The sequence below is a fragment of the Chaetomium globosum genome, genomic scaffold (assembly GCF_000143365.1).
Source record: "Chaetomium globosum CBS 148.51 scaffold_2 genomic scaffold, whole genome shotgun sequence".
NCBI classification, from domain to species: Eukaryota; Fungi; Ascomycota; class Sordariomycetes; order Sordariales; family Chaetomiaceae; genus Chaetomium; species Chaetomium globosum.
The window spans coordinates 3397070-3412062 of NT_165977.1; the positions used below are offsets into that span (position 1 = coordinate 3397070).

Here is a 14993-nt window from a genome sequence, read left to right on the forward strand (position 1 = left end):
CGTCGTCAAGACTAGAACAAAAAGACGAGCAGCTCTCGACAACAGAGTCCGGTGTACGTGGTGTTTGTCGCTGTTCGGAGGACAAACCCCCGAGTGTCTTGACACAGTCGCTTGTTCGCTGATTGGTCGGTTTCATGTTCCCACGAGGGCCCCGCCCGAATCGGCCGGCCGGCAACGCAAGCCTCGAGCGCCCGGTGATCGCCGATCCAGGCACGCGGGCTGCCAACCCCTGCCGGGTCCAGCCCACAGATCAACCTTGTTGGTGTTTACTTGCATCGCGGGCATGTAAGAATTGAATGAACTTTCCAGTTTCGCTCAGAATAACAAATTATGGATTAAGCAGGAAATAACAGAACACGGGCTTCCATCTCCTAGTATAGAACTGTCTCACTCTAGTTCTGATCCAAACCCAAACACACACACCTCCAGGACAACCCCCAACACAACGCCAACCATGCACACCCTCAAAATGCAGCCCAATATGGTACAGTACATCAAAAGGCACGCCAGTATATGGATGGGACCACCCGCCCAAACAACCAATCTATCCGAGCCACAACATTGCAGATATCGCTCTTATCCAATGTTCGATGCAAATCCAAAGCAAAGCAAATCTACTCCCCCCACCAACGCCTCATATCACACCCCAGATCACACCCCCCTAAACGCCCTCCTCTTCCTTATCCTTAGCAGCATTCCGCCTCTCCATCTCATCCTCTAACGCCAGCCTCTCCGAGAAGCTCCTGGGCACGCCGCCCCTCGCCAAACTCGACGCCCTATAACTCGTGCCCATGCTCGCGGCCTGGGCCGCCGAGATGTCCTTGATGCTCCCCACGTAAAGCTGCACGTCGTCCATGCCCGCAATCTCGTCGTATAGCTGCGGGTCCTTGACCGGGGGCATCACCACGGACCGGCCCATGTACGAGCCGACGCTGTGGCCGAACAGCACCGACGAGGGAGACACGGGCGGGATCCGAGTGGCAGTAACGGATGTGGAAATAGATGCGACCGTTGGTTGCTGCGGCCGTTCGAGGCCTTCGTTGCGGAGGCGGCCGGGTGGGGTCGTATCCTCGTCGTCAGATGATTCGGGATCGGGTAGGTATTTCTGGGATTTTTGTGACTGAGATGCAGCGGGGCCCCCAGCTTCGTCGTCGAAGTCAAAGAGTGGGTTGAGGCCATCGTCGTCTGCGCTGTGATTTCGGTTGGTTTCGGATGCGGTGGTTTGGGACTCGGGAGCTGGGGCGTTTGGTGGCCGGGTACGAGGGGCGGCCGTGGAGGGGGGTGGCGTAGAGGGTGATGGTGTAGAGGAAGAAGACTTTCGCTTGATCGGTATCGAGAGAAACTCCTCGTCGGACTCGCTCTCGTCATCGTCGTCGTAGACCGCCGATTCCTCGAGCGGTAGTCCGGGCTTCGGCCGACGTGCAAAGTACCCGGTGCCGTTTGCTTGAATAGTTGGCGAGTCAGTCTTGGCCGGCTGATTCGATGCCTTTGCTGATTGTGTTGTCCCATTCATCTTGACGGGCTCTTCTACGTCTGCGTTGACTTCTCTCCACGTTGTTCCTTCTTCTAGCGGACTCCGGGTGAGTGCTTGTAGTGCTTGTGTCGAGGACACCTTTCTTGGTTGTGGGAGGGAGTCCTGCTCCCCTACCGCATCGAGCAGCGAAGTTCCCGAGTAGGCAGTTGACTCATTCTCGGTTGTCACGACCGCTGCCTTCGCCTCGGGCTGTGGTTCAACCCCACTTTCCTCGACCGGGGCAATACTCGGTGTCTTGGGGGACGAAGATGCGGGAAACACTTCCTCGCCTTCAAACTCAAAACGTACCCGGCGCGGGCTGCCCTTAACTGAGCTGGACGATCGCCGGAGCGCGCTTCGCCGGGTTTTGGAGTCGCTGCTGGATGACTCAAGCGATGACGTAGACTGGTCAGTCAGCCTCCGAATCGCACCCGGCCTGTCCTCGTGATTCTGGAGGAATGCCTGCTTGGACTCCGCCACTTTTTTCACATTATCCGTCGACAGAGCGAGTGCCGTTCCTCTCGAAGTCGGCGGCGGCGACATTGGCGGTGATTGCAGCGCGCGGCTGTCCTCGAGTAGCGGTAGGTAGGTTGGCGTGAATAGTCCCTGGAACTCCTTCTCCCTCGCGTGTGGATCCCTGGGGCTCTCCTTCGGGATGCCCGAGGTATGGCGAAGGATGGGTGGGGGGGATTTGCGACCGCCCCAGGCGGTGCGGTCGATTGCCGGTGAGTCCGGTGCCTCACAGCTCAGGCAGCTCAGTGCTGGGTATCTGCCCGCGGATATGGAGGCGGCGATGGCTCGGGAGACCTCCCCAGAGATGTGATCCGGATACTCCTTGAGACACTCGTCCATGTGTTTGTGGAATTCTGTTAGCATGTCGCGTTGATACGCAGCGACTTTGCCATCGAGCTCGGTAAGCTTGTCTTGCAACTCGCCCACGAGCCGGGCAGCGTCATCCATTGTGTTGTTGCGGGCAAACGATGCCGGAGCTTGAGGCAACCCCGCGGACGTCAATGATGCGCGTGACTCAATTGATTGGTGATCGGCAGGCTGCAAAGCATGGCCTGCGCCGCTGTTACACTCGGGATGGTTACGTGAATCTGACAGGTCGGTAAACATAGAAGAAGAGTGGATGCAAAAGTAGGAAACGGTAACTGTGGGGGGTAACAGAGGATGATGCGTGTTTTGTGGAAGAAGTTGTGCTTCTGGTCAGGTTAGGTGTAGGTTTGTGTCTCTTTTGCTTGCATGTGGTGGTGAGGTAAGGCAAACGTCAGTGAGGGACAAATCGCTGGGGCTCTTGGGTTCCAGAACCTGCAAGTCCCGCCCTGCCCACACGCCTTGGCCACTGGAGGCTCCGCTGATTCGGGGCGGGGGTACACCTGCTGTGGACCCCCAGAGCCGGCACCAGACGGCAACGGGTGTTCTCGATTGGCGATGCAGCACCCGAACATTGGAACGCTCCTTCATCGCCCTGCACGCAATATATCCATGCAGCCCGCTAATTGAAAATCTCTACCGGTCAACCCCGGCGATGCCAAATCCAGCAGCCCGATTGGCACGGAACGCCCGTGGTTTGCTGCGCGTCAGAGTAGCCTCAAAACGGCTGCTCCAACAGCCTTGTTAGGAGCAGCCAGTCATTGACTCGTTGCGCCGAACAAGGCCCCGGCGTTGGTGGAGGAGGATCGAGACAAGTCTCTACGGCTCCTCTCTCGAAATGTGCTAGGCGGGGTCATCACGAGCTGGATGGCCGAGATCCTATGTACCTAATTCAATTCCGCGAATACGACTTCACGGAACCACGGCCGAAGCCGAAGCCACCGGCCAGTTCCCGCCCCTCTTTCATCAAAGCCACGAATTAATGCGGCCGGTTCTCCAGTAAGCTTAGCTCCCATTTACAAATGCATGGCTCGAGTACGAGGTTGGCTACCGAGTCGCTTTGTGACGCCCATGAATACGGGACTCGGGGACCTCCCCGTCAGCACAATTGAAGTTCTTGTATTTGAGTACATCCCATTGGTGGGTACATTAACCCGCTCATTATCAACGGCTTCCTCCTGATCGAATCATCGAGTATCCGGAACATGAATACTCTCTCAAGCAAATCGAAGTTTCCAAGCCAATGACAACGGGAAAGTGAAAATACACCAGTAGAACAGCAAGTAGAACCAGACATTGGTGAGGCGCGTCGGCCATCAAACCAGCAACATATGGGCAACATACATCCGAGCCCAGACAAACACCAGCTAGCCATCTATAGGACATCCTATCACATAGAGGGTTTAAGCATTTCGATACTAACGTCCTCGTCAGAGTCCTCGAGACATGGCTCCTTTTCGACCTACAGTGTGCCATCGGCAGCCCAAGAGGTCGGCCCATTGGCACTAACGGCAAAAGAAGAGCCGCAGCCAGAATTCGCGATCTTGAGTGGCTTTCCGGGGTCAGGTGTGGTTGCTGATGCTTCGTAATCGACATCCATGGCTGCCGTATCCTCACGTTTGATGGGGCGCAGCACCTGTTCGAACTGCTGATCGGCTTGGGAGAGCAGAGCCCGAATTTGATCCCGAGAGCTGGACAGGGCCTTGAAGATGTTCAGATCGACGAGTAGAGAGCTGTAGTCATCCTTCATCAGATCCACAAACTTATCCACCTTCGTGGTCACTCTGAACCCGAGGCGGTTGATGGTGTGGTTCAGAGCGCGTTCTACCTTCTGCGCGGCCGCCTTGAACATGGTGTCTCGCACGCTCTTGACGTGTGCGACTACATGAGCTTTTATGCGCTTGAAGCAGCCAGTGCCTGGAGTGCGAGCGGTTAGTACTGTAGGACAACGAGTTGCGGCATGTAGTCTTACCGCGTTCTTCAACGCCATATGTATAGGCGCCTGCCATCCCCGATGCAATAACGGGGAAAAAAAGTCGACTGGCTGTTTTTTGTCCGGTGTTGAGATAATCTTTAAATCCCACGGTGTCGTTGAGACCGTGTTCCAGGATCTCGACCTGGCGAGCAACCAAAGCAAAAGAGGGAGCCTTCTTCAACTCTGGCCGCTTAGCCATCCGTAGGCGGAAGGATCTCGATGATTGTGCGAGGGTTGCGGCGAGAATATCTAGGTTTTGCGGAAGAGTACTCGAGAAAACCTCTTCCCAGGCTTCGTCATGGGGTCGGCGAGAGCTATTTGGTGTTAGGTATCTGAGTACTGACACCGGCAGGCTAGCCTCGACGAGGCCATTCAAGATCTGCCTCACTTACCCGTGTTGAAATCCATTGGGCCCCTCCGGGGACTTTTGAAGACACCGCTGCGCAAAACGTCAGGAAGGATAGTCTAGGTTGGGAAGGTAGTGCAGGAACATGCTCTCGGACGCATGTCGCACGGAAGGTTTGGTATGGCAACCCTCCATCGTCCTTATGACCTATCCAGGAATTGACTGTGGGAATAGCGGCCTCGGAGGCAGCGAGTGCCCCCAACGTAAGGTTTCCGAAAATCTTAGAATTCACGGTTGCCTGAGATTGAGCAAAACATTGCTGTATCGCCGATCTGAGCTCCTATAGAGAAACAATGATGTGTTAGACAGTTCTGTACCAGAAAGGGTCATTCGCTCTTCCAGGGGTCGCGGGCTCCTACCAGTCGAAGAATGTTTATAGCCTCCGTGAGGGATTGGAACTCTTTCTCTCTTATATTACTGCTGAGCTTCAAAGGTTGGTCCGATAGGACAACTTGAAGATGAAACGAGGTCAAGAAGCGGCTTAGATGCTGGAGAAAGCGGCGGCCGGTTACTGCCCGCGTCTCTTGGACGTTCCCCAGCGCATGTTTCTGTAAAGCCGGGATTTCAGTATCCTCGAGACAATTGAAACCCTTCATCTTTTCATCGTCTTTCAATCTACCAGAGATCTTCTGATATGCCTTGCTCGACACGCAGAAAACGGGGAGCTTTTTAGCGACATTGCTGTAATCACGCCAGGCATGATCAGGGTCAAAGTTGTCCTCGTCGTAAGCAGCATTTTCCTGGTCCAACCTAGTACCTTGTCAGCGCCGTTTGTAAGGCCGCGTACAATGGACGGCAACTCACTCCCGAATGCCCTCGGCAAATTGCGCCTGGATGGCAGGTCACGAATAGTCATTGCGATACTTGATACACGCCTGTTTCATCTCCGACCTGAGCGACCTGATTTCAGCCCTTACACTTTTAAGGTCTTTCTTCGGCGAAAGAATCAGTTAACTCAACTCCTCGCGCTTCGAAATCAACTTGTTTAAGTGAGACTCGGCCTCCCGCAGCCACCGCTTTGCCTCCTTCAGTGAGATATGCTCCTTTTCGGGCCCATCTTCCAGAACAATTGGCTCGTCACCCAAAGTGGAGTCCGAATCTTCAGAGTCGTCATCACGTTGTCGGCGCGTGCGCTTGCTGGGCTTTGAAGTTTTCTCTCGAGTCGGCCTCTTGCGTGACGCCCTCGGAGAAAACAAAATCACGTCATCCTCATCGGCCGAGTCGTCGATGGCCGATCGAAGACCGCCAATATATGTTAGGCATTGTTCAATTTCGCCGTAGGCCTCAGTTTCCCCTTGCTCCAAGATATCGAGTTTCTCTTGGAGCTTCTTACACTCCGGCTCGAGAAGCCTAATGTGGGCATGGAGCTGCTTCGCCTCGGCCTCCTCAGGTAAATATTTTAAAGCTTCAGTGACGGAGATATCGTCGGCCTTTGAACAAATGACGGTCATCCTCGAGTAGGTTCCGTCGAATTGCAGTTGGCGTTTAAAATTATCTCCGAGGTAGGTTTGGGCGACCTTGTCATCAGCCGCCCTTGCGATGGGTGCGACGACCCAGAGGCCTGAGCATTGCTCAATATACTTCGAGGCAATTGCAGACCGGGCGGCATTTGAATCATGGGAGCCAGGCTGTTACACGCGTTAGGGTTTCAACCATGCAAGAATGCCATAGATCCGGAACGAAACCCTAAGGAGGCACGACGGTCTCAGCAAGGCGAAGAGCTCACTGCTGATTCAAATCCGGACGGGAGCAATAGGCTTACGGGACTTCTTGTTTACACGGGGAGTCCCGGAGGTTCTGACTCCTGCCTGCGAGTGTGGCAAGGGACGAGAGACTGCCGAACACCTGGTAGTGTGGTGTTTGGCCCCACCGTTGACTAGAAGATGGGAGAGAACTGGAATTCGGACACGACGGGACTTTTACTCTGTTCTACACGGCATCAATCCCACGACTGCACGGCTCGCGAGGAGAGTTCTCGACTGGCTGATGGACTCGGGGAAGCTGCCGATGTACAACTTAGCCAGGAGGCTCGAGCTGGAAGCGGCGGCCTGAAGCGCCCCCGTTCGGAGGCCAGGAGGCCTCCTCTCTTTGTATATGTAGGCTCACTAAAACGCATCGCTCCTTGATTGTTGGTATGGGTTTTTCACCCGGCCCGGGAGGGCACGGTTTTCCTGTACACTAAATAGCTGAGGGTCCGGCACGCCCTAGGGCATAGCGGAGTATGAATAATAATAAGAATGCCATAGAGTTACCTACGAGGTCCACCAGAACAAGTCCTGTTTTCAGGATTGGGGATGGCACAAAGACCTTCACGACCTTGACCAGGGGCCAGTACCCCATTTTTCCAGGCTGTTTCTTACCAAGCGCTTTTTCCTGAGAGTCGATGAACGGCTTGAGGAGCTTCAAAAGGTCTTCGGACTTAGAGCTAGCAAGCCGCTCAACGGTACCAAGCAAACTCTTGACTAAAGGTTCTGCTAGTAGTTCGTCGATGTCAAATTTGCCGTCTTTAATCTCCTCACTCTCCAGAGACGGGTAAACGGCACGGATCTTGTCGTAGGCGATGCTTGCCTCACTTTCGCTGCTCTTGTAATTTGCCCCCAGGGCGTCTTGGTTGTCCGCCATATCGACGAGCATAACCCGCAGTTCTTTCGTCCACTGCTTCTTGGAAATGAAGTGGATCTCGGCGCGATATTTCTGGTCTTCTCGGTCTGAGTTGTTGTAGGAAATTTCCGTGATGACTGCAGTGCATGCACGCATGCCGTGGGTCGGGACGAGGCATTCTTCTTCTAGAACTGCATTGATCACCGAGCTTTTACCAGCACCGGTGCTTCCAACAACGCCCACTACTGAACGTTGAGGAGCGGCTTGAGCCTGAAGTTTATCGCATGATTTCACCCGTTCCGCGATTTCGGGCATAGTCTCTGCGAGTGCAAAGGCCTTCTTGATGCTGCTGAGAATGCGAAGCCCGGTTTGGATGCCGCCCTCCAGTTTGGATGGGGACTCGCTCACGATAAGCTCTTGAAGCTGGCTGAGCTTCATGACGCTCGTTGGGTCCGAGTCATTCATGATGTCCCTGCTAGGTATGTCAGTCTTAGGTCAACAAAGTCTCTACTATCGTGCACCATGCCGGGATAATATGGAGACATCAGGGAGAGATAAAATGCAAGAAAATCGCGATGGCGATCAAGTGCTTAATGGATGAGGATAATATCGCTGTTTGGAAACAGCAACTGAATGGAAACCCAACTCACTTATAGGGAAACCCTGCGTATCGTGGTCGCGATTCCGCCAGGTGGTGTTTTCGAGAATGTAATGCAAGCTGCTTGAGCCGCGCAAGAAAAGACGACGAGAGGTCAATTCAGTCGCAAATATAAAGTCGATGATCTCGACAACAAAAGAAAAAAAAAAGCAAGAATCAGAAGATCTGATAAAGTTGAGTCAGTTGCGATGAAATTCGCCTCTAGCCAACCGATTAGATTTTGGATGGCATAGGTTTGAAGTCTCGCGTGGAAAAGTGGGTTGGGAGAAGTTCAGTCAGCCAGAATAATGAGAGGAAATTGTGGGAAATGGTGGGATGGAAAAACAATCCGAGTATGGCGGAACTATTGGGTTCAACAGAGGGGCATCGCTGAACGCGGCTCTGGTCCCTTCTCGAGAGAAGTGAGCGAAGAAGCGGTTACCTGAGAAGAGGGGGGAGAAAAAGGGAATTAGAGGGGAATTCTGTGAACAACCCAAAAAAAATGCCGTTCGCTTCGAGTTTGGTAGTTATATCTACAACGTGTTGTGTCACAACGGGCAACCTGGGCAACCTGGGCTTCTCAGCATCATCCACAAGTGACCGAGTCTTGGATTTTGAAGCTTGAGAGATAATAATACCCCTATCGCAGGACTTGGACTAGTTGGAAACGCCGGTCGTGTTTGTCTCTGCTACTTACGGACAATAAACTGGCATGAAGTAACCACTAGGTAGGAATTAGAACTAGAGGATTAGAATTCCCTAGGAAGGTATCACGGTCACCACCATGGCACCCACTGGCCATAAAAAGTCAAACTCGAAAAGAGGAGAAGAAAACAAGAAACGATAAAGGAGTCAAGGAAACTCAGAAAAAAGAAAGCAGAAGAGTAGAGGAAAGAAGTTGATACAAGGAATAGAGTCAAGTAAAGAGTAGACTGGGCTTCCGAATGGCTTCTTCTTCGCTACTCCAATCGAAGATTTCGGCGGCATCTACGCCTCCAGTTCGCCTCTTTTATGCATGGGGTGTCAGATTCTTTCCGAGTTTTGACTCCAGACAGGGGCAAGCACTCTTGTGAATGTTGATGAGGAAGGAGCGACGTTTGGAAAACGCGGCTCAAATCGGTTAGGCCCTGCCAAGACTGAATGTACCCACAATACCTGACGCTAAAATTGACCGCCTTCCCTTTTGCATTCTTTTGCCATTGCAGGTTCCCCAAGGCCTGGGAGCACTTGTCGCATCGAGAACCCGCACTCACACAACCGGACGAGACACGGTTTCATTCAACAAACCACGTCCCATCCTGCCGCGATTCGGCTCTAGCAAAGCGATTTGCCTTCGTCTCATTGACAGTTTGTTTCTTCTGATAAGGTCGCAACGATAAGCCTCAAGATGTCGACTATCACCCCGACGGCGCTGCAGAGCACGCAGCCGCCCATCATCCCGCTAAACTTCAATGGGAACCAGCCCGAGACCATCCGCTTGTACCCTCTCTCCAACTACACTTTCGGTGTCAAGGAGACCCAGCCGGAGGAGGACCCGAGTGTTTTGGCCCGCCTGAAGCGCCTGGAGGAGCACTACCAAGCCCACGGCATGCGGCGCACTTGCGAGGGCATCCTGGTGTGCCACGAGCACAACCACCCGCACATCCTGATGCTGCAAATCGCCAACGCTTTCTTCAAACTACCCGGCGACTACCTGCGGCCCGAGGACGACGAGGTCGAGGGGTTCAAGGCGCGTCTGGACGAGCGGCTCGCCCCCGTTGGCAGCCTTGGCGAGGGCAACAAGGCGGCGGACTGGCAGGTCGGCGACTGTCTCGCGCAGTGGTGGCGCCCGAACTTTGAGACCTTTATGTACCCTTTTGTTCCGGCGCACATTACGCGCCCTAAGGAGTGCAAGAAGCTGTACTTTATCCAGTTGCCGCACTCGAGTACGTCTATATTCTCCATATTCAGTCTTATGACGATGCTAACCGGTTGTCTACAGAGGTCTTGAGCGTTCCCAAGAATATGAAACTTCTCGCTGTCCCCCTCTTCGAGCTTTACGAAAACACCCAGAGATACGGCCCTCAGCTCTCGGCTATTCCCCACTTGCTCAGCCGCTACAATTTCGAGTTTGTCAACGAGGACGGCGAGGTGGTTGCCATGACGCCAGGCTCCGGACCGACCGATGGCGAAGTCCCCAAGACCAAGGTCCTGGCTGGGGGTGACGACATCGACATGAAGACGGAGAACGGGACGCACTGATTAGTAAACGGCATCACTCATGGGTTTGCTTTTCGGCGGGCGTCCGGCGTTGGGGTTAGGCATCATGGGATGGCGATTTACGGCTAGATATCGGTAGCTGGAGAGCAATGCTGAGCCCGCCATTTAGATAGGTAAATTGGGGGGCGTATACCCGAGATCCGAATGTGAATTCATGCCTTCTCACCCTGAATGGTGGCTACTATCTTGCGTGTGTGCTTCGCGGCACGGAATTCAAGGTACCAAATGCCTTGCCACGTCCCAGTGGCCTGGTATTGTTAGCGAACCCCCTTGAACTTCATTTGGCATCAGGCCAGCTTACCAGCTTTCCATCCTTGATGGGAATCGTTACGCTCGCTCCGATCAAAGCAGACTTGACATGCGCAGGGAGATCATCAGGTCCTACACTCCGCGTCAGCCAGCCATGCCCGGCATTGAAATCCAACCAAAGTCCGACCGAGTAAGATAAGAAAGGAACGTGCCTTCGGCATCATGGCGATACAACGCCTCCCCATTCGGTCCAGCCTCGGGCACAATCTTATCTAGCGTATCGCTCATATCGGCTCGGACATCCTACGGACGGTACAACCACCCAAGTTAACATTTCACTCCCATTACGTCATAAACACCGGGTTGAGGGGGGAGGGCGGGGAAGAAGGAAAAAAAGGAAGGTAATGCGAGGCCCAACCGAAGTTAGGTGGTAGCACAATCTAAGGGGGGGGGGGAGGCGAGAAGAAAAGAACGCACCTCATCCCAATTCTCATTCAAGCTCAGCGCGCAGCTGGTGTGCTGGATGAACAGGTGCAGCAGCCCCACCTTGTATGACCGCAGCTCCGGCAGCTCCTTAGCCACCGTGTCGGTGATGAGGTAGGAGCCCCGCGAGCGCGCGGGGAGCGTGAACTGCTTCTGGGACCACATCGTCTGTGGGCCTGTGATAATGGCTGTTGGGGGACGGGGTGGTTGGTGGTTTGTGGTGATACTGGTTGTGGTGGTGGTGGTGCTTGGTGGGGAAGAGCAAGGCGAGGGGTTGCGGTCCAGAGGAGGTGGAAAGAGGCTGGGGAAGAGGCAGATGAGGAGGAGGAGGAAGAGGATAAGGGTGGTGGTTGCCCGATGTTGTTGTTGATGATGATGATGATGACGGCGTTGTTGTGTTGCTGTCCTTGTTGGTGGTGGTGATGGTGGGGCCCGCTCCCGCCGCTGATGGTGCAGTTGGTGATGGTGAGCGTCTCGGAGACATGGTATTTCAATTCGGAGATGGCCCGGAGAAGGAGGGGCAGATTAGTTGCCGCCTCCACATCTCCTGCAAGTTATAAGAGGTGGAGGCGAAAAAGGCCGGGCAGCTTGAAATAACTGGACACATCAAATTGCAGGTGGGGAGCCCATACAAATCTGTTAACACGGCTCTACGAATACTGGTGCACGACTAGACCTGTGTAGGTGTTGTACCTATCAAAGTAGGCATGGAATGGGTAATAACACACTGGGAAGAGGTTTACCATAGGCAGTTATCAAGATTTCGTTTCCAATCCGTCTAGATTGGCTTGATAAGCCGGGAGATATGAAGAAAATCGTCCTTCTTCCCCAAACTCTTTGGACTTTTTCTTCTCTTCAACGCACTCTTGGTTGCCTAGCCTTGTTAGCTCCTGTCGGCTTGGCTGATTAAATCTCTTTAGTTATTTAGGTAGGCAATGCAACGCGCGGTCGTATCATGACACACGCCGAAAATAAACCAAGAGTTCGACGTTCTTCGTATCTTACAAAGCAACGAGGCAGTCCTCAGCGCCTGGCACGGTAAATGGGGCAATTGGCTGTGCGGCCCGGTCGATGCACGGATCGACTTGTGGGGATTGGGGGGTCCGAACTCGGGTGGGGTCGCTGCTCCAAGCCTGGGCTGGGTGGTACCGGCTCTTGGCGGCGTTTACCGCCATGTTTTGCAGTGGTTGGAGCAACTTGTGAAGTCTCCCAGGCGCGCCAGGCTCGGTTCAGGCTGTTTTTTTGGTGGGGCACCCGCTGGAGCTGCATGCAGGCCCGGGCTGGGTGCCCCTGTCAACCAAAGGCCCATCCCCACGGGCTGCCCATCAATGGCACGACACCGACTGGGCAACCTTGAACCTGTTTATCTATCAACGCTTTCTCCTTCTCGGCGCGACTTCTGATCAAATCCGTGAACCGCACGACGGTGCTCCACTCGAGTCAGTGATTGAAACTCATGTGTTAACTTCGCATCCGAGCAATACGTAGCTCCGTCCAGTGTATATCACTTGCTACTCCCGCCGATCGTTGGTTGAGCAGCGGACGTCATACCAAGACAAACGAACCGTCCAAGCTTCCCGTCTCGCAAAGCGCTTTGAACAACATCCACCGCCGATATTCATCTGATATGTCACTCCTTCTGCACACCATCCCGAAGTCATGATATCTGCGCCAATGGGGCCGGCAGATTACAGCGATGGCCTGCAACAGGCGCAAAAGGTCATCTTCGAGACGGGATCGTTTACCGGTTACCGCCATGTCGTGTCGGAACTCGGGAGCGGTTATCTGAGTGCCGAGCGCGTCTTCGCCCAGCCCTTGTGCGGAAACGAGGAGGGATGGGGCCCGATGAGCCCGTTTCGATATGACTTCACGCCATGCTTTATCGACGTGTGGGTGGCTACAGTGGCCGCGTTTGGCATCTTCGTCGGCTCAATCGCCGTATGGTGGCTGATTAAGAGGAAGCAACCGACACATGTGTCGAAGGACTGGCATTTTTGGACCAAAGCAGGTGGGTGATGTCTAGCGGACGTGGAAGTGATGATTATCATGTTCTGACTTTAAGCCCAGACGCTCCTCGGGCTCATCATCGCCAATGTCGCCGTCCAGCTAGGCTTCCAAATCGCCAACTACCCCGATATCTGGTACGGCGACTTTAGGGTCTACACCACCGCCGCCACCGTCCTCTCTCTCTTCGTCATCTTTACGATCCAGTGGCTCGAGCACTCCCGACTCCGAAACGCAAACGGCGTTGTTCTGTTCTACTGGCTATTCCTCCTGATCGCGCTTGCAGTCAAGCTTCGGTCCTTGATATCGCAGCAAATCTACGTCAAGAGCCTGCCATACTTTGTCACATACGCCGTAGGCTTCGGCCTTTCGGTGGTCGAATTCTTCTTCGAGTGGCTATGGCCAAAGAAGAATAGCACGTACGAGGCGCTGGTCGATGAGGAGGAGGAGTGCCCCGCCGAATACGCCACCGTCTTCTCCCTCCTCACTTTTTCGTGGATGACGCCCTTGATGAAGTACGGCTACTCGACGTTCCTGACGGAGGATGACCTCTGGGCGCTGTCAAAGAGTGACACGACCAAGGCAACGGGTGACGCCTTTGACAGCAGGTGGCAGCACGAACTGAAGCATCGGAAGAACCCTTCACTTTGGCGAGCCCTTTTCGGTGCTTACGGCGGTCCTTACATGCTTGCCGCCGTTTTCAAAGTGGGAAACGATATCTCTCAGTTCATGCAGCCGCAGCTCCTGAGGTTCCTAATCACGTTTGTGACTTCCTACCGCAACGGGAACGAGCCCCAGCCCGTCATTAAGGGCGCTGCTATCGCGCTCGCCATGTTTGCCGTTGCCGTTTTCCAGACAACCATGGTTCATCAATACTTCCAGTTGTCCTTTGTTACCGGAATGAGAATCAAGGGTGGCCTGACTTCCTCCATCTACAAGAAGGCCCTGAAGCTTTCGAACGAGGGCCGGGCATCCAAGTCCACTGGAGACATCGTCAACTACATGGCGGTCGATGCTCAGCGGCTGCAAGACCTTACTCAGTTTGCCCAACAAATGTGGTCAGCCCCCTTCCAAATCATCATCTGCATGGTTTCGCTCTACCACCTAGTCGGGTGGTCTATGTTGGCGGGCATTGGTGTCATGATCTTCATGATCCCCATCAACGGCATGATTGCTCGCATCATGAAGAACCTGCAGAAAAAGCAGATGAAGAACAAGGATGCCAGAAGCCGACTGGTTGCCGAAATTATCAACAATATGAAGAGCATCAAGCTCTACGCCTGGGGCGCGGCTTTTATGAACAAGCTGAACTACATCAGGAACGACCAGGAGCTGAAAAACCTACGCAAGATTGGAGCTGGCCAGGCCTTTGCCAACTTCACCTGGTCTAGCACTCCGTTCTTGGTCTCCTGTTCCACTTTCGCCGTATTTGTGCTTACCGATGACCGTCCCCTGACTACCGACATTGTCTTCCCTGCTCTAGGTATGAGCCCTTCTTTACAAACCATTTTCCCACGCTCTTCTGGCTAACCTTGGCTTCGCTCAGCTCTGTTCAACCTTCTCACCTTCCCCCTGGCGGTTCTCCCCATGGTGATCACCAGCTTCATCGAGGCCAGCGTTGCCGTTGGCCGCCTTACCTCATACCTAGTTGCCGAAGAAATCCAGCCCGAGGCTATTATTGCAAAGCCACCTGTTGAGATCTTGGGAGAGGAATCGGTCTTGATTCGCAACGGCTCCTTCTCTTGGAACCGCCACGAGGACAAGACCGTCCTAAAGGATATTAACTTCAGCGCTCACAAGGGTGATCTGTCCTGCATTGTTGGCATCGTCGGCGCAGGCAAGAGTTCTCTCTTGCAGAGTATCCTCGGTGATCTGTGGAAGATTAAGGGCGAGGTCGAGGTCCATGGAATGGTAGCCTACGTCAGCCAGTCACCGTGGATCATGAACGCTACTGTCCGGGAGAACATTGTCTTTGGCTACCGGGTACGAC

The 14993-nt window shown here is 54.0% G+C and overlaps 5 protein-coding genes across 5 annotated transcripts in view; 2 read left to right on the forward strand and 3 right to left on the reverse strand.

The window, feature by feature from the left end:
- Window positions 1–661: 661 nt before the first annotated feature.
- On the reverse strand, window positions 662–2964 carry CHGG_03199 (uncharacterized protein; the record flags this gene model as incomplete). The annotated part of the gene is made up of 2 exons (XM_001229714.1): window positions 662–2613; window positions 2847–2964. The coding sequence occupies 2 exons, from the start codon at window positions 2962–2964 to the stop codon at window positions 662–664; spliced, it is 2070 nt and encodes a 689-aa protein (XP_001229715.1).
- Window positions 2965–3851: 887 nt separating this feature from the next.
- CHGG_03200 (uncharacterized protein) lies at window positions 3852–5626 on the reverse strand (the record flags this gene model as incomplete). Its single annotated transcript, XM_001229715.1, has 5 exons — window positions 3852–4306; window positions 4362–4613; window positions 4757–4829; window positions 5390–5451; window positions 5575–5626. The coding sequence occupies 5 exons, from the start codon at window positions 5624–5626 to the stop codon at window positions 3852–3854; spliced, it is 894 nt and encodes a 297-aa protein (XP_001229716.1).
- A 94-nt stretch (window positions 5627–5720) lies between these two features.
- On the reverse strand, window positions 5721–7836 carry CHGG_03201 (uncharacterized protein; the record flags this gene model as incomplete). The annotated part of the gene is made up of 2 exons (XM_001229716.1): window positions 5721–6398; window positions 7027–7836. 2 exons carry the CDS (start codon window positions 7834–7836, stop codon window positions 5721–5723), a joined length of 1488 nt encoding a protein of 495 aa, XP_001229717.1.
- Window positions 7837–9395: 1559 nt separating this feature from the next.
- CHGG_03202 (uncharacterized protein) lies at window positions 9396–10249 on the forward strand (the record flags this gene model as incomplete). The annotated part of the gene is made up of 2 exons (XM_001229717.1): window positions 9396–9933; window positions 9990–10249. 2 exons carry the CDS (start codon window positions 9396–9398, stop codon window positions 10247–10249), a joined length of 798 nt encoding a protein of 265 aa, XP_001229718.1.
- Window positions 10250–12673: 2424 nt separating this feature from the next.
- The window catches only part of CHGG_03203 (uncharacterized protein), a gene marked incomplete at both ends in the record, with an annotated part of 6633 nt that continues 4313 nt past the window's right edge, over window positions 12674–14993 (forward strand). The window contains 3 exons of the mRNA XM_001229718.1: window positions 12674–13007; window positions 13062–14486; window positions 14550–14986. Coding sequence (XP_001229719.1) covers window positions 12674–13007; window positions 13062–14486; window positions 14550–14986 — 2196 coding nt within the window. The remainder of the gene's footprint in view (window positions 13008–13061; window positions 14487–14549; window positions 14987–14993) is intronic.